Source organism: Dunckerocampus dactyliophorus, chromosome 4 (genome assembly GCF_027744805.1).
Source record: "Dunckerocampus dactyliophorus isolate RoL2022-P2 chromosome 4, RoL_Ddac_1.1, whole genome shotgun sequence".
NCBI classification, from domain to species: domain Eukaryota; kingdom Metazoa; phylum Chordata; class Actinopteri; order Syngnathiformes; family Syngnathidae; genus Dunckerocampus; species Dunckerocampus dactyliophorus.
The window spans coordinates 9,336,356-9,355,997 of NC_072822.1; the positions used below are offsets into that span (position 1 = coordinate 9,336,356).

General features: G+C 40.3%; 1 protein-coding gene across 3 annotated transcripts in view; it reads left to right on the forward strand.

Moving 5' to 3' along the window:
- The first annotated feature begins 356 nt into the window (after nucleotides 1-356).
- Nucleotides 357-19,642, forward strand: part of LOC129180458 (somatomedin-B and thrombospondin type-1 domain-containing protein-like) — a 28,789-nt gene continuing 9,503 nt past the window's right edge. The window contains exons 1-3 of one of the 3 annotated variants that reach the window (XM_054774954.1): nucleotides 357-493; nucleotides 3,814-4,095; nucleotides 19,213-19,398. In XM_054774954.1, coding sequence (XP_054630929.1) covers nucleotides 3,837-4,095; nucleotides 19,213-19,398 — 445 coding nt within the window. In that variant the 5' untranslated portion in view covers nucleotides 357-493; nucleotides 3,814-3,836. Of the gene's footprint in view, nucleotides 494-3,676; nucleotides 4,096-19,212; nucleotides 19,399-19,642 lie in introns of those variants that run through there. The other 2 variants (XM_054774953.1, XM_054774955.1) reach the window with 2 other exon arrangements.

The following is a 19,642-nucleotide window of genomic DNA, read 5'->3' on the forward strand; positions in this document are numbered from 1 at the left end:
AACTTAAAAGTATACCGACTTGTTATTTTGCACCAAGTGAACTTTTTGGTTTGCTTTCTGAAGAAAAAGATGGAGTTATGTCCAAAATAATAACAAAAGACTGTTTACTTTGTAAACCCTTTGACAAACTGTACCAGAGGCCTCATCTTCAGCAGCATCAAACAGTGGCACGATTATCTGACGCTGGCACACACCCAGTGATGAGAGAGAGCTCCTCTCCATGCACAATGAGACTTTATGAGGAGGTCCACCAGCCTCCATTCATCCTATCATCATCATTATCATCATCATGATTTTGTCTTTGGCTCTCAGATGTTTGGTCCAAAAACGGCTACAGTTTGTTTAAAACCTCTCATTGGTCATGAAAGTACGTTAAATAGTCTTGTTATTGCATTAATTTTATATGTAACGTAAAGCTCCTTTAGGAAAATGCCATCATTCACCATCTTTCAGAGCGTTTGTCCCATTCAGCTTCATTGGGAACCAGTGGAGGGTAAGTCATCTTTACACTTTGATATCCTCATTTGTTTCATTACCATTTCCGCTTCACTCTTCAAGGTAGTGACTCACTGTGCTTTTGTATTGTTGTCATAAGCAGTTAAAGCTACGGTATAACAAACTTTGACATGCCCGAGCAGATGATTGCAGAGGTTCCGAAAAAGTATTGTAAGTATTGACTTTTTTGCAACCATTTGACTTATTGTCCAATTAAGCTCACATCAAAATGTTGGCCTATGTGTGTTAAACATAACATACAATCAAGAGGAAACTGTTTATCGAGGATCTTTTGGCGCCAACATTAAATACAGTAATCCTTGGTTTGACGTGATAAGCGAAGTTCCATGAAGTAGGATTTGTTATTTATGAATTGAATATTTTTGTAGTTAGAGCTTAGACAACCTGTTTATGACCTGTTTTAAATTATTTTTTTTAACATTATTAGAGCCCTCGGGACATGAAATAACACCCCTATAGTCACCTTTACCCTCGTAGTACCAAATAAAGTAGACAAAATATGAGCAAATAAGCCATTTAAGACATAAATAAGACTGGTACTCATGTGTTAGTATACTGTAGATGTGTTCCCCATGGGACCTGAAAGGCAGGCGAACAGGAAGTGACATTCAGGGGTTTAGAGTTGAGTTTTAGCTTGTGTTTTTTATTTGGGACACACAGTCTTCGCTCGTTTGTAGCGGTTAACCGGTTCTAGACCTGAATGCGATAATTGAATTTCCGTGGTACAGGATTCAATGTTAATAAATGTCATATTTTTATAGAGCATTTGACTAATATGTTTTGACCAGCTAACCAGTTGGCCTCAAATGTATTTCTTCTCAACTTAAGAAGCCAAAAACTTACCACTTCCACATGAATGGGAGGAGAGCTTTTTTTCACTGCCATTTAGGACATGCCATGGCTGACTTCATGCAGTGCTGAGGTAATGTAATGTAAGGTAATGTCTCAGTGATTTTTGTCATTACTGCCGCCTAGTGACCAGAGTACTACATACCACTTGTATTGCAATATGTTTTGACTAATAATATACCATAGTCTACCACGAAACAGAGATCATTTATTAATTAATTTAGGAAAAAAACGCGAAATAGCGAGGGAATGATAATCTAACCGTGATATCACAGAGAGACGACTGTATTGTGCCTGCTGTGAGATCATTCAAACCTGCAATAAAAAGCCTGTTGTTCCGTCAAGTCTGGTGCTTGTGTGTCTTACCAAATATTACAGTAGCATTACTGACATCTAGTGACCAGTGTAAAATACATTGTTCCCTCGTTTATCGCGGGGGATAGATTCCCAAAATAGGCCACAATAAGTGAAATCCGAGAAGTAGCCTACTTTGTTTACAGCTATTATATGTTTTAAGGCTGTAACCCCCCCACAATACACTTTTTACACTTTTCTCTGATGGGCATTAAAATATTCTCACATTTTAAACCCTCTTAAAGTTCAAATTTCGTTTGTATTTTAATGATCAATATACTAGGTTGGACACAAGAAATGATGAAGTGACTCACGCGTATTCACTCTGCCTTCGTCAGTTAACTAGTTTGCCAGAGCACAAACGAGATTGATTGACAATGGTCTACAGCCAATCAGGACGCAGAAAACAATGGGCGTGTTCTCCCTTAGCCAGTGAGGGCTGTTGTGGCTCTATATTAAGCCGACTATTGTCTACTGTGGGTTCCTAATATGCTCTACAAGCATAAACACACTGAAAGAGGTGGAGCCACACATCTTCAACATGAGTATACAACACCCTCTACTGGTAGCAGTAGTAAATACAATAACACACATACAACGGAGCACCGATAGATCGCCCTAATACACCACAAGGACGCCCAACAATCCGCGGAAGGTGAATCACGATGTAGCGAGCGAACACTGCTACATTTCATCAATGTCTTATATTTGTATTTGAGTTGATTTAGCCATTTTGATGCTTGAAAATGCTTAATTTAAGCAATAAATATGCATATTTTGTGACTAATAATGGGCCTTATTGGGCCTTAATCTATTTTGGAAAAAACCATGAGTTGAAGCCTGAATTGGCAAGGGGCGACTGTAAATATAAACATGAATTGTTCGAATATGAATTCATTCAACACAATGTCAACCCATTTTTGACATGATCCATAATTCATTCAATTGTGACAAGTAAGCTTAAATAATTATATTGAAGCTATTTATTATTAATTCCGTGCCATTTTAGATATTTCATTACCTTTTTTTTTTTTTTTTACATTTTGACCCCTCCATACATGCCAAAAAACATGAAAAAAGTCTTTTTTTGTTGTTGTTTCTTTGACAGAAATGTGTAAAACACGTGTTGACCCAAATATAAGTTTTCCTGCCCTTGAAGGGTCTCAGCAAGATAGGTTGTCTTATATTTGACATCTAGAGATTTCTGCATGAAAACCAACAAGTGGCACCGTTCGAGCTTTTCTTCATGTCACTCACACACACACACACACACACACCAGGGACCTGGAAATTGTTGGAAAAAAGTGTCTCAAAGACTGTTAGCGAACAGAGAAGGAATTAGTAAGATAATGCTGATCAGTGGAGCAAGGTCATCAAACACCTGACGACATACGATTTTAAAAATTGTAATCAACCAGAATGATTTTTGTTTTAAAAATATTTGTGCAAAAACAGGTCTTTAAAAAGATAATATCATATAAAATATTGTCTGAAAAGGAAGAATAGCTCTTAACTGGGGCGAACGATCAATCCACAGTTGATACACTCATACTGTTATTTAGACAAATCAGCCCGCTTTAGTTCTTTCATCAATACTGTATATATGCATTTATTCAATGTGTCATGCGTTTTCCCACCTTCAGTTATATATTGCTTTCCCCCAAATTATATTGCTACAGTTAATACAAGTTTAACATATTGATGAATGAAAACTGAGCAGTACTGTGTTTGTAATGGCATATTCGCGTACTGCAGCAGATTAAGAGTATTTAGGTGTACTGATGTTGTGTTTACAATGTCAGTGGTTGAATGGAAGCTCTTTTAGCAGGTGTGGTGGTCCACCAAGCTCGAGAAGGAGAGAAACTGGGAGGTTGGTACAGTGAAAAGTGCTTGTGAAGACGCAACAGTAGCTCCAAGGGGCGTGACCCTGCACTGGCTCATAGAGAAGAGTGGTGCGCACTCAGGCTGCACTTTTACGCATCACTGCCTCGTTATTGTCATCCATCCCAGAGTAGGACCATGCTGTGTGCGGCTTTATTGTAGATTAGAACAAAGAGAAAACTACTTTGAACCCTTTTTTTTTTTAATATCCAGATTGAAGATACAGCAGGTTCGTCATGGACGCGCACAGAGGGAGCGCCTTCGCGCGTCTGGACTTTGTCCTGCTGTGCGGATATTTGTCCATCCTGTGCGGCGTGATGGTGGTGCCCCAAGCCGAGGCTGGCTGCAGGGAGAGGGAGAGCCCCAACTGCTGCACCGGGAGAAACAACGACTGCTTTGAGTTCACCAGGAGGAAGACTGCGTGCTACTGTGATACGTACTGTCAGAAGACTGGAGACTGCTGCGAGGATTACCAGAGTGTCTGCCAAATATCTGGTGAGTCAGTAAATCCCCTTAAACCATAGATTCTCGAACTGTGGTGCGTGTGCCACTTGTGGTACCCTGTAACGCTAGAGCTAAAAAAAATACAAATAAAATGATATCAATCTTGTGCAAAAATGGTGGTACTTGCAAAGCAAACTATTATGAAGGTGGTACTTGGTGGAAAAAGCTTGAGAACCATTGCTTTATACAATCAATACTATCGTCCATTGTTGCTGGTCTATGAGACAAAGTACACGTAGACGTCTACCGGGCTCATTAATGATGTTTGTTTTAAGTTCCTCCTAAACGAGGTTTCTTTAATGGTCAGCTGACCCTTCAGAGTGTATTTACCAACTTTCATTAACTCAACTGGTTTGACCCATGACCTTCACAATGAAGCTTTAAAATGTGACAGACTAGACCCGACAACCGGACTAAACCTAACCCCGGTCATCCACACAGAAATGGCGTTCTGGGTGCCCTGAAACTGTATTTTTGTTCAACTGCTTCCAGAGTGGGAAAAGCTGAAATCCAACTTTCCATGTAGACGAGCAAATCCGCTGCTTTTTTGAAAATGATGACATCACCGACCCGTCGCCGTCACGTGACCAGAAGTGAGCTTTGACGACAAGCCAACATAATATCTGAATATGTGGACTGGCATGACTCACCGCAGTCTGCATTCTCCTGATATTTTGTTGTATTACACTCCAAAATGACTTGCAGGAGTACCGTCATTTCCGACGTATAAACCGCTGCTTTTTCTTAATCTTTGAATCCTGGAAACGATACAGCGGTGCGTTTAATTTATGGCTAAGTTCTAATCTCAAGACATCTCCTTTATTTCAGAAATACTACTAATCATTTAAATACATAAATACTCGCAGGCGGTTGTTGTTCAGTATAAAAGTCTGCCTCAAGGTGTCATCTTACGAAGAATGCTAAAATCACCACACAGCAACTTAACACTCAAACGGTATCTAGGAAATATACAAGTACCAATATGAGTTTAAAATTAAAAAAAAAACAACAATTGTACCGTTTTCCCATAATGGATTGCGTCCATGCGAAGCATTCAGTAGAGGACACGCAGCATAGAAAATGGATGGATGGATGACGCTGCAATCTGGCCTCTGTCCACCAGAGGAGCCCAGAGCCCAAAGGGAGGCTGACATCATTGCAGCGCCCGGCAGGCACCATAAGATAATGTAAGAATTTTAAGATCATTTAAATCTGCACTAAAAGTCGGTTGTTCCGGTGATCAAGTCTGCTTGACTTACTGAACAATCACTGACACCTAGTGACCAATGTACAATACTGCATTCACAATTTCAATGTGTCTCAATGGCTCATATTTGTATTTTAACGAGGGAAAGGCTTCTTGAGACGTCATCTGTACTTCTGTGAAGAATGTGTCGGACGTTTCGCTCCTCATCCGAAGAGCTTCGTCAGCGAACTAATCGACTCCTGTACGACTGAGAGCCTACACAGACGCATATTTGTATTTTAGTGAATTTAGGCATTTTTATTCTTGAAAATGCTTAATTTAGCCAAAAAATATAATTTTTTTAAATTTTTTGAGTCATAAGAGGCCGTATTCAACTACAAAACACATCATTTATTAATTAATATACAGTATGTTTGAAAAACCATGATGGAGTGAAGCTACAAAATTTGAGGCGCAATTTGGCACGGGACAACTGTATTTCGCATTGTTTTCTGCATGCAAAGCTATGTAATGTATTTTTTTGTTCATATTTTTGGGTGCCTGGGTTTTCATCAGACCTTTTGGAACAGATCAATAACGAAAGCCGACATACCACAGGATTACAAGGAAACAGTTGTAATTTTACAAGAAAAACATATCATTTTACGAGAGCGAAATCGTAACACATGAGAATGAAGTCGTAATGTTACAAAAAAAAGTTACAATTTGATGAGAATGGGGACTTCATATTCAAGATAAGAGTCACGATTCTCTAGATTCAAGTTGTAATATTACAAGAAAGAAAGTTTGTTCAATAAAATCTGTCGTATTAAAATAAAGAAAAACCCAAGCTGATTTATTGCAAAAATAATATTAAAAAAATATATATTTTGCCTTTTAATACAAAAATAGCATTATTTTCTGACAATAAAGATGTAATCTGTAAGAAAGAGTTTTATTTTTGCGAGAAAAGAGTACGTACAGTATAGTTCATTACGATAAAAAGTCGTCATTTTGTAAACGATTAACTAAAGTTACATTAAAATACATTTATTTTTTGTTGTCTTTGGTACATTATCTAACCAGATGTGTTTTTAACAAATATGTCATGATATAATGTAGAGAAATTCAGGGTCTTAGGGGGAATTTTGACATTCAGTCGTTAGAATTACAAATGTACTCTCATAATTTTCTGACTTGTCTTATTTTATGACTTTATATTTGTAACGCTTTGACATTGTTCTCTAAAATGTGTTGGGGCACTGTCCTCTCTTGCCTTACATAGTGCACTGCCACCACTTGAGCCGTTGCACACAATGCATGGCAGCCGCCCAGTAGTGGAAAGTCCTAGACTGGTCCAAATTCAAGTTTGGGGTTGTAAGGCTGAACTCACTGTGCTGGCTGATGCTATATAAGGACAAAGGAGGGCACGGGTGCCATGGAAACACACAGCCAAAGATGGATAGGATAACTAACAGGCAGGAAACACTCCGAGCCTGTGGAGTGTGTGGAAGCGTCTCAAGTTGACGTGTGTTCTTGTGCACGGTGTCTTAAGTGCTCACTAACAAGCACCTGCAGGGAACAAAAGTGGATGAAAGCGCTCTTAAAACATGAGCGAGCCCTCTCTTTAAGCACACACACGTTATGCATGCATACCTTAAGTCAGAAACGATGTCAGAGAGGGGTTCGTGTAACCGCACGTGTGTTCTTGTGGTTTACGGTGGCGCAGAACTACACTGTATCGTACTCAGAGGTGCTCCTCGGTTTTTTGGTTGCTCTATTTGGTACGACGGAGTATTAGTGCCACATTGAAAAATTATCTGAGATTTCCAGAGTAAAGTCGTACATTTACGACTTTATCTCTGTAAATTTACGAGGAAAAAAAAAGATGTACATTTACGAGAATAAAGTCTTAATATTACGTGACAGAGGGGAAATAGAGCGTAGCGAGAATAAAGTCATGAATACACAACTTTATTCTCGTAAATTTATGACTTTTTTTCCTGTAAATGTGCAACTTTATTCTTGTAATATTACGCCTTTTTTCCCGTAAATTTAACACATTATTCTCGTAAATATACAAGAAAAAAGGCATACATTTACAAATTTATTCCTGTAATATTACGTCTTTTTTCTCATATATTTACGGCTTTTTTCTTGTAAATTTACGACTTTTTTCTCGTAAATTTACGACTTTTTTTCTTGTGAATTCACAACTTCATTCTTGTAATATTAAGCCTTTTTTCTCGTATATTTACAACTTTGTTCTCGTTAATGTAAGAGAAAAAAGGAATACTATTAGGACAACAAAGTTGTAAATTTATGACGATTTATTCTCGCTCTGCTCTATTTTCCCTCTGACATGTAAAATTAAGACTTTATTCTCGTAAATGTACAACTGTTTTTCCCGTAATTTTACGACTTTATTCTGCAAATTTTTTTCGTGAATTTTTGTAATTTTTTTTTTTTTCCAATGTGGCCCTAATACTCCTTCGTAATTTAGCAACATGGCAGGAGAAAAATATTAAAAACAGCTCAACATTGCCCATTTTATGTCACAGCTAGCCAAAGAGAGGGAACTTCCTACTATCACTTGATCTGTGTGTGTGTGTGTGCGTGTGCGCGTGTGTGTGTGTGTGTCCATGCGCGTGTGTGTGCATGAAGTTGAAAGCTAACATAACAAGCTCACCTCAGGTCACTGCTCAGTCATCATCATCATGTTTTGTACAGCTTTACGTATAGCAGCTGCTTCCTTAGGTCAACTAACGTCTGTGCATGCACTCACTCACATGTTACGTGGCGCTCCACTGGGCTTGTCATGATGCTACACGCCTGCACACGGACACACACACACGCACACACACAAACGCCATATTGTGAGCCACAACAACACCGTTTTTAAATATACCATATAGAGCATGTGCAACATCTCAGAAAGTATTTGTTTATTCACTTCTATGGTTTCAAACCCTTTATTTCACATTTTACCTTTTATTTAATATTTTATTCAATATTTATTTACACACCCAAAACAGTTACTTTTTGTACTGTCCCATTGTTGTTTATTCATGCGTTTAATTACGACAACAACTGCTCAACAACTCTTTAGAAATGTTTTTTTTTAAAGAATTTTTTACAGAAATTTGAGAAATTTTGATTGAAATTGATGTTTTTCAAGTAAAAAAAAAAAAATATATACTATAAATAAAATAAATACAAAATAAACAATAAAAATGGCAATAATAATACATGTATTTACAATTTTTTTTACAGGCTGTTTAGAGTTTTTTTCAGATCAAGATTGATTGAAATTGATAGATTTATTAACAGAAATTAATCAAAAAGCACTTTTGTCACAAAAAATATGCCCCTGTAAAATGATCAATCAATATTACAAGTATATAAGTTCCACTCCAGTCCTATAGGTGGCGGTAAAGTGCATTACAACTGCCTTGCTGTGCTGCCGCTGGGTCTTTTGGGTCGTTGTCAGAATAGGCTCCAATGCAAGGGAACCATAACGATGAAATATGAAAGCATATTCCTTAATCCCCGCTTGTATTTGGATGCTTTCATTTACTTCCAGTACATTTAGTATATTTTGCACGGGTGTCCTTGCCAAAACATGCAGCAGTATTATGACAGAAGGCTAGACAGGACAAATATTAAGCATAGAAGATAGCCCTGAAGGAGGTCTGCGCTCGGGGCTTACTATAAAGGATGTGTGTTTGCTAAGGTGGTCCTTGACTTCCTGTGTGTGCAACCTGAGCACATGTCCACTTAAAAGCATACTGTACATGCAACTTGTGGCTTGGCTCCGTTCCAAGCTACATTCAACCCGGACTTGTCTGATTCCGATGCTGCAGGTCTGCTTCGCATCAACATCAGTCTGCCACGCTCTGTGACTAACCCGCGTCAGCTGCAGACCAGCACGGTTTTTTGGTTGAGCGGCATCACCGCCATCCATAATAATATTACCCAGAGTGGGACATCAGACGGAGCTTGTTGATTTTTGCAAGAAATCAGCGTAAAACTGTCTTCTGGTTAACGAGGAAGGTGTTAGAAAAAAGGAAAATGCGTGTGTTTCAGTTGGACGGTACAGCTGCTCGGTCCAGCTGGCCCGTTTTAAGCCGTCTAGGTATAAACATCCACTCCACACCCGGGTCAAAGACAGAACATGTGTGATGGAAGACAGGGGAAGCAAGGAGAAGGCATCCGGGTCAGGACGTGACAACATACAGTTCCCCTGAGGGGGGCTTTAAGATGGGGGGGATGGAAGCGGGCGTGCTGGAGGGAGTGATGAGCAAACTTGTGGTGAAACTATCAGGTGCCACATTTTTGGAGAGGAAATGAGCTGTGGACCGATTTCATCACTGTCCTTGATGGTGCAAAAAAAAAATCACAAGTTTGAAAATGAATTTATTGATCTTATATTTGCTTTGGCAATTTTTGCGAATTTGCCATCAAGTGCTATCATCGAGGTTTTTTACTTACAATGCAATTTTTACTTTACTTTTAAACTTCGATGGCCAAGATTACTTAAGAAAGTGTTCTTTAGCATAATAATACCGTATAAGCGCGTAGCTCAGGGTGTCTTTTATGCGCACTGTTTTTACACCGAAAAATATGTGAGAGAATGACATGAAATTATGATTTATTCTGTTATTAATAATGTAGAATATGTAATCGCTCACTGAGAAATGAAGTACAAAAATCGACGTCATTGAGGAAATTCTTTCTTAATTCTCCCATAAAGTTGAACTCAGTTAAGTAGTTCCACCATAATCGAGCTAAACAATGAAGAAGAAAAACATCTGATAAATGCAAACCTAACTTCCAGGGAGCACCTAAAAATACATACATACATTTGTTTTAAATTATGACACTTGCGAATGGTAAAATGTTCCTTAAAGCATCGCATTCTTTATGGTTTTGTTAAAGTGACAGTTTGGAAAAAAAAAGAGAAAAAAAAGAAAGAGGGAAAAAAAAAGAAGAAATTTTGACACTGGCACAGATTATTTCCATTATTGGATTATTGGGGAATTTTATTTGAAAATTTTGAATTTGGAACTGAATTGGAACTGAATTTGGTTGACCAGCGTTCGGTTAGATTAAGATATTGTTCGACATTCCACTCTATATGATATAGTTCTGTGTTAGACAGTTGGCCTCAGACCACCCAGGCTATTTATGTGAAGAGACCCGCTTCTCAGGTATACACAGTCATCCCCTCTCTCCTTGGTTGTCATCGATGTTCCTGGAGGGAACACAAATGTATTAAGTTGTATTTATTTATACAAACGTGCAGGACTGGTAATAATGCTAAAAAAGCTAACGTGGTATGTCACCTGTCATACAGTCACCCCTCGTTTATCGTGGTTAATTGGTTCCAGACAGCGATAAGTGAATTTTCTCAAAGTAGGACTCAGTATTAATAAACTGAATATTTTAATACAGCATAGAAAACCTGTTCATGACTAAATAAGATTTTTGACATTATTAGAGCGCTGTACACATGAAATAACACCTCTATAGTCACCTTTACGCTCCCATTATTTTTTTCCTTACTCTACATTGCGGAGCTATAATGCGCAGGCTACGGGATCACTCCAGGGACATAAGAGACGGCTGCCATTCATAGAATATAGCAAGCTACCAAGCTAACTAGTTAGCCTCCAATTTATTTGTGCTAAACTTAAGAAGGGTTTCAAACGGAGTGGGGAAGAAGAACAAAGTAAGAAGTCAAAAACGTACCACTTCCACATGGAATGGGAGGACAACTTTTTTTCAATCTACAATGCAAGACACGCCATGGCTGACTCCACGCAGTGTGTTAAGGCAATCTAATGTATGTCTCATCAGTGTAACATTATTGACGCCTAGTGACCAGAGTGCCACATATGACTTGTCTTTCAATATGTTTGGAGTAATAATGCATTTTATTCATGAATTAAAAAAAAAAACGTGATAGAGAGAGGGTGCGATGTTGGAACAGCGATGTAGTAAAGGATGACGGTATTATTGTATTACCATACAGCATATTTTTACATTTGTATTACGGTGTTAAAATGTTACTTAAAACATTGCGTATATAGTTGATCAAGGTTTTGGAATAGTTACAGCCTGACCCCGGAACAGATGATTTATATTTCCAGTACATATTGGTTTGTCTTAAAATTTGTCCTGCGCTGTGACTTGTCATTTGCTACTAAAAACAAGACATTTCCCCACAAATCTCAAGAAAAATAGACTATTGTGGACCATAATGCTATTTAATACATCATAGCATAAGATAAAAATCCCCCAATAGCGTGCAAATATGCCCCCTAGAGGCTGTTCGCAGCATAGGGATGACATCACAAGCAATCTGACGGGACATTTAATGCATTTAGTGCTTGGAGGTATATGCCATGACATCACTGACACATTATGGACACATGTTATTCTCTCCATGAGCTCATCTTTTTATTTTCTTACATTAAAATGTCAGGTGTTTTGGAACTGGAACATTTTTGTCCTTTGCTTAAAAATGGTATGTAATTTATTTTTGGCGCACAAAGTGTAGTTTACAGGCATATTGAGACATAGCTGAGTTTTTGTGATTTTCAGTATAATTGTGATTATACTAGGTTAAAACGCGTGGGGATGGCTCTTGATTGCACCTCACATGCACTCCAGTCAGCTGTGTTCTCTTTATAATAATCAATTGTCTTGTCTGTCAGGAAACATTTCCGTGCTAAGCTGTTATTAGTCCTATTAACAGGCTAACACCATGAGATCTGTCTGACGGGACCACGTCCCTGCTGTCTACATGGGTGTGAGAGGGTGTCTGTTAGGGGGTCTGTTGTCCCCCTCCAGAGAAGCTGGACATCTGGGTCCTATCAGCCAGGAGGAGGTGCAAGCCTGAAGAGAAGGGGGGTGGAAGTGTGCTCAAAAAGAGACAGATGGAGGGAAAGTGCAAGGTGATTAAGGGAGAAGGAGATAACGCAATTTGTTGTGATTCCTCCTTTGTCACGACACCCTAAAATGGAAGCAGAATTCAGGCAAGGGTGACAAAAAACGGGAGATAGCAACCCAGTTATCTCCGAGTGTGGCTTGAAATTGTGCGACAAGCCAGGGGACAAACTTGGGGTCCACATTCAGTGCTTTTTGCTCCATTTCATGCTGTTTGTGTGAAGTTCTGCCAACAAGTAGAATTACTGGAAGTGCCTCCAAGCAGGACTGTTTTTTATCCTCTATTACAGTGTTTGTAGCAAAAACACCGTTTCCTTGTAAAGTTGGTTTCTTGAAGGTTTGGTAACTAATCTTTGTTTTGGTTCCTGTAAAGTAAGGAATAGCGCTCATGGTTGAACTGTCAAAAGAAGTGAAAAAATATGTCAGAGGGAGGTGTGATACCGTGTGTTCCTTTCTGCAATCGACAGCGTGCGCTCTGGCTAGAATGAGGCAGTAAATGGGAAACTCATTTCGGCCACTTGTCCTTTCGGTCACTACCCAAAACTCATGAGCATAGGTGATGATAGGAACGTAGATCGACCGGTGAATTGAGAGCTTTGCCTTTCGGCTCAGCTCCCTCTTCACCACAACGGACCGATGCAGAGTCCGCATCACTGCAGACGCCGCACCAATCCGCCTGTCGATCTCGCGTTCCATCCTTCCCTCGTGAACAAGACCCCGAGGTACTTAAACTCTTCCACTTGGGGCGGGATCTCATCCCCGACCCGGAGATGGCACTCCACCCTTTTCCGAGCGAGAACCATGGGCTCGGAGTTGGGGGTGCTGATTCTCATCCCAGCCGCTTCACACTCGGCTGCGAACCGATCCAGTGAGAGTTGAAGATCACGGCTCAAGGAAGCCAGCAGGACCACATCGTCTACAAAAAGCGAGACCCAATCCTGCAGCCACTAAAGCAGAACCCCTTAACGCCCTGGCTGCGCCTAGAAGTACTGTCCATAAAAGTAATGATCAGACTCGGTGACAAAGGGCAGCCTTTGTGGGATGGGGGAGACTCAAATGGCACAAAGAGAACTCAATTCCTCAAACGGAAGTGGGAAAAAAAAGTTTTGCACCATATTTTGCTAGTTAGCAAGCTATTTACCGATGTTGTAATGTTTTTGTGTAATCCTGCAAACGTAGCGTTCGCTAATAGAACGTTTTTAAATCAGTTGAGTGCACATGCTCCACATGCTGACAAATACCACTTGTTTCCTCCCCTGGGGTCAGAGGTCAGAGGTGGCGACAGGCTTTTTTTGCGGCAACGTCTGCGAGCTCAGTGGCGGGCCAGACTGTCAGCAGGCTTATCATGTGGGTGGCGGGTCTTGTCGCACTGCCGGTACCAGAAACAGAGAGCAGGACCAATTACCTTCTGACCCCTGGAGACTTGAGGCCCTCACAGGACACGCTGGTGGTGGTGGTGGTGGCGGTGGCGGTGGTGCTTTCTGTGTGGGAGGGTGCGAGAACTTGCCGACCCTATCCATTTCATTGTGCACCCTTTTCCCCAAAGACCCTAATTGGCCGTGTGGCAGGGAGGGAAAAGAAACAATGTGTGTGTGTGTGTGTGTGTGTGTGTGTGTGTGTGTGTGTGTGTGGAAGAGGATAAGAAGAAGAAAGCAGGAAGTTGGCTTCGGATGAATCAAAATAAAAAGTCACAGTGATGACTGGAAATGGAACGAGCCCAAATGGGTCACTTTATCTGACTTTATCTGACAAATGTGAGTGTGTGTATGTGTGGCGATCTGGGAAAGGCGGGTGTCAGGTGGGCAGCACTAATGTGCAGGAATGCAGAGATTCCATAGTGGCTTTGTGGACTGGCTGTGTCACTGAGACAGCCGCCCCCCCCCAACCCACCCTGACAAGACCATGGGAATGAACAGAGCGGGCGGTACCTTGAATGCGCCCTCTCTCTTGTCTCTCTGTCACACACACACACACGCACGCACACACAGGGCTTTGTGCTTGAATGCAATGATGAGGATGGGGCGACATAGAGTAGATGGCCATGTAAGGAGGCTACGAGTCACTTATTATTAGTTATTCGCTCTCCCTCCATGTCATTTCTATAGGGAAGCGAAATTCAACCGGTGGTCCGTGGGCATACTCCACCAGGATGTCAAACTGCCCCACAAGTATATTCAAGTGTAGAATATCTACAGTTGGTAGACGGCTGTCCTAGAATAGGGGTCCCCAACCACAGGGCCGGGGCCCAGTAGCGGTCCGTGGGCGGGGCCGAAATGGGCTGAGGAAACCTTTCAGCCACAATGATAAAAAAAAAAGACACACACAAAAAAATACTTTTGTAAATAACTAAATACAATTTTAAGTAAATGCATATAAATTTAGGAAATATGGACCATTATTTTATTCAAAAAATAATATAGGTTGAAGTTTTTGCATGTTTATTTTGTTTGTTGCGAGTGTCCCACTTTGTTTGACAGTCCTTGAACGCACCATTGTACGTGCGCTAGCCTTCTCCGACTCTGCACAGATGGTCAACTATACTGTAATTTTATCGGGGTTTTTTCACTTCATATTTGTTCCCAAATGGTGATACTCTGTGGGAATGCATCAAGGTAAAGTCTGATGACGTTATTGAGTACTAATGTGCTATATTTGTTATTTCATGCTAGCACACTGCCTGTCACCACACACATCAAGCAGCGGCGCTATAATCTTCTCTCTGAAAAACAAACTCCAAACTTACAGTGGTGGATGGTGGGTCTGTGTTCACTTTGTGCTTTTAATTTGATGTTGTTCCTGTTTTAGTTTTACACAATACATACTAAATGAGATAAATTACATTGCTTTCAACCAATCAGTTTTACAGACTTAGTTATTAGTCCTTTAAACGTGTGTACCAAATTCTATGCAAATTTAACTAAACAGCTTAAATTTACAGCGGGTGTTTCGTAGCGCTAAATGGTCTGTGTGAGAAATTGACAGTCAATCCAGCTATATGGGGTTTAATAAGAGAGCCGCCATGCGGTGTATTAAACTACAGTAACAGCACAGTTGCTGTTATAGAGACGATATTTGACTATTGCCTCATCTGTTAAACAATCTATGGTAGTGGGCAGGACATGCTCAGATGTTACACAATCCCTGAAAGCCTGAAAACAATGTAACAGTTGTGAATGTACAAAAAGTTGTTGAACTTTGAAATCAGACACCTTGAGTACTTGGGGTCAGATAGTCTTCAAAACCAAGAGAGTTTTGCTTTGCTTGCTTTGCCATATAGGATAATCATCCCTGCAGGTTTGTGAACTGATGATTATTAGTTATGGTAGAGCTGAATTGGACTGATTTAATTTTGGACTTGTGTTTGTGGTGAATTGCATCTAAAATCAATGGGGTTGTTGCACATGATGTCCAGTAAGGTAGGTTGGACATGTAAAGTGCTGACCAGTTTATTCCCACATCCTAGTTCATCTCTATAAACGCGTGCGTATTTGTATTTCTGTGTATGTGGAGCTCCTCTCACCGTCTTTGAGTGTGTTTATGAAGTGTGTAGTACTTCCTGTCTCTAAAGGAGGCCTGCTGTAGTATGTCTGCTGCTATGAAACCTTAAAGTCTGATTCCCGCAAGGATCTGCTTAGCTTTGATCGGAGCCGCCATCTAACTAATAGAACTTCCTCTTTAGTTAGGTTGACGTAATTAGCTAAATCAGCCGTCTCAATTGGAAGACTGATTGCTGCTGCTGATTCTGTGTGTGTGTGTGTGTGTGTGTGTGTGTGTGTGTGTGTGTGTGTGTGTGTGTGTGTTGAAGTGTGACACTGAGTGAAACCAGAGACTTTGCCCGTTTTTCTTTAAGTGGGGGCCACTTGTGTGACCTGACTTGCAGACTTCCTGAGTCTGATCTTGACATTAGTGGATGCTAATGAGCCATTTGTTCTCTCGGTCACCACCCTCTTACCTGAGGCGCTGCTTTCACTGTCACTACGACCTCTTGGAATCTGCAGTTGTTTGTTAGACGTTCCCAACTTGTGTAAATCTACAATAGTTCTTCATTAGGGCTTCACTACCTTCCTTGGACTTTCCCTCTGTTCAGAGTTTTGCTCCATCCACTGAGTGCTGTCAAACACTTTCTTTGATGCTGCCAAAGAGAAACTACCATCTACAGTCAATTATGATCATGGATAAGAAATGCATAGAGCTTAAAAGACATTCTGGAACCTTCAGCACCACTTATTAAGATATTTAATTTAATATATGTATATACAGTGTTCCCTCGTTTAACGCGGGGGTTTGGCTCCAAAAAATACCAGTGTTAAGTGAAATCCATGTAGTAGAAGTTGATTTTTTTTTTTTTTGTTCATTATATATTTTTTTGTTTACAGGACATGTTTTTTCATTTACAGTGTATGTTTTTTCATTTTTTTTCTTTTATTATGTATGTTTTAGGGCAGGGGTCACCAACGTGGTGCCCGCGGGCACCAGGTAGCCCCCCACGACCACATGAGGTGCCCGCAAGCCTGCTTTTCATTCAGGTTTTTAGTTAATAATGAAAGAACAGTAGAAAGACATGCATTCTGAAATACAAAATGTGAGTTGTGGACACCAGCATTTTGTTCATGTTCTGGTAAAACAAGCATATTCGCTTTGTTTGGGTTTAAAATAAGCTCTGAAAATAAATGTTCCAAAAATGAGTAGCTCTTGGCCATTTTCATTTTGGAAAAGTAGCTCTCACAAGGAAAAACGTTGGTGACCCCTGTGACGCCCTCACCACACACTTTATACACTTTTCTCAGACATGAGAAAATATATATATGTTGCGCATACAGAGGGTCTTGAAAGCAGGCATCGCACCGTGGTCCATGGGCCGAATCAGCAATGTAGTGTTTCCAAAATAAGCCTGTCTCCTTCATATTAAAAACGTGTTCAGGCTTATATCCCCCTTCCTCTGCCCTGGCATCCGCATGGTCTTGTTGCGGACACTTAAAGCCCTTTTTGCATCCTTGTTAAAATATATTGCTGCTGTCGTCCTTATGTTATTTCCCTCCTTCTTTATGGTATGAACCGAACATTCATTTATTCCGTCACGGCGCCCTACAGCTGCATAAGTTCTACCTTTCTTCAGCATGTCCAGAATTCCAACTTTTTGTGCGTCTTCCTCTGCCTTTTGGGTGTAACTGCAGGTGCCATTGTCGGTCCAGAGCGTTTAGTCGACATTGTGAGTTTTGTCGGGGAGAAAACTTGCAAACATACAGCACTAAAGAGCCACACCGCTAGCGATCGAACAATTATGTAAATTAGACAAGCTGAACGCATTCTGTACTGTACAGGACACAGGGCACGGACGAGATTGATTGATTGACGATCTACAGTCCCTTAGCCAATCGGGACGCAGAAGACAATGCGGGTTCTCCCTGAGGGAATCTGGACGCAGAACACAATGCGTTCATACGCTGTAATAGCGAGGCCACATAAAGTGAACCGCGTTATAGCAAGGGAACTGTATATTCAACATGAATGTATCATTTGGACCAGTGTTAATTTGAAAAAATTCCAAATAAACTCCAACATGTTCACTGATAATACATAGAACATGTGCACATAGTACAGAGAAGATGCACTGTATATAAAAACAACAGTTCACATCAGTCATTAAGGGTCCAAAATGATGATGAGTGTATGTTAACTTCTGACCACTACTGCAAGTAGGAAGTGCAGTGAATAAATATTTATTTTCACTAAGCCACGGAGCGCACACTATATACTGTACGTACTGCGTACAGTTTGGAAGCCAAGTAGGAAGTATACAGTATATGAGCCATTCCTACAGTCCGGTGCCATTTGTGTCCCCATGACATTACATGCTGTATTTGGTTTAAAAAACATGCCAATTTCAATTTGAACAATCACACTTTCAAATTGTACTTGCTTACTATTATTTCAGTTATATTGTAATTTCATTCTTTTTCCTCTTTCTTTTTTCCCTGTGTACTGTATCATTTTGGGGAGGTATTCACATAAGCCTCTTTTGGCTTCCATCCTCTCCTGCACAATGATTTTAACTGTTTATAAATTGTGTTGTTTCCTCTTTTTTCTCCTACTGTTTATGATGTGCAAATAAATAAATAAAATAAGTGATCTTACTTTTTCGCAAACTGGTATGTCTCCACTCATTTTCACCCGACTACAGTTACAAATATAAGTCATAAAAATGTAACAATTTCTACATTTTTTGCTATTGTTATGTAACATGATTTGTCAACTTTCTGAAAAAATGTAATTTAAGTTTTTAATGCTTTAAAACTTCAAAATAAGGTTTGGCACTGTGTTGACGGTCCCCCGTTATAAATATCCCTTTAAACCAGTGGTTCTCAATTATTTTCTGTCAGTCCCCCACTTGGGGGGACAGAAATGTTTTCGTTTCCTTCCATGTGACACTTTTTCCTTTAAATTCTGGAGTAGCGGAGTGTAAAAATACCAACACATATTGTTGGAATCCTGTTGAATTGCATCAAGAGTTTAGTCAACTTTCATTCACAGATACCTGGAGCTATGACCACATATTAGTAAATGCTATACATTTGATGTTGAAGACGTGGGGAAAAGCTCAATACCACTTATACTACCAGTCAAAAGTTTGGACACACGTCCTCATGCTGTTGAATAAGAAAGTGTGTGTACTGTATAGTAAAATACGTTACGTATTAGTAACACACAAAAAATAGAAGAAAATGCTAAAAGGCTAAAGTTAAAGTTGAGTGTAGCCTCCTTACACTGCACAACAAGTTAAACATACTACTGTATACTATGGTGTGCCACTGTGGCTGTGCGAGACAGTATGATGCAAAGTACTACTACACCACTACAGTAAAAAAAAAAAAAGAGTTAGATTGTACAGGTGTACCTAATGTGTCTGCTCAGTGTTTCAAGTTGAATTGTGTGAGTTACATTCTTCCTGATCTTTATATGTGCTTCCCTAGCAGCCATTGACTGTGTGGTGGGCTCATGGGGTCCTTGGTCCTCATGCACGTCTCCGTGTGGGGTGGGCAGCACGGAAAGAAGCCGCCAAGTGTCCGTCCCTCCTCGAAACGGGGGGACCCCCTGCCCGGACCTCAAGCAGCGCAGAGGGTGCTTTGGAAACAACGAAATATGCAGCACGGCAAAAGGTGAGAAAAGCGTGACCTTTTTTCCTCCCCTGCTAGGCAATCTGTTACATATTAATGCCCTCTCTCGCCCTCTTCCTCCGGGCCACTGTGAGATCCGTTACCGATTGTATATTGTATAATAGGCAACACATCTGCTCCTGAGGGCTTGTCTGCAGCTGTGTTGCATCACTTTTCCAGGAATGAAACACCACCATGCAGATAAACACTTTCAGGGCAAACCCATAGGAAAACTTGACATCACTTC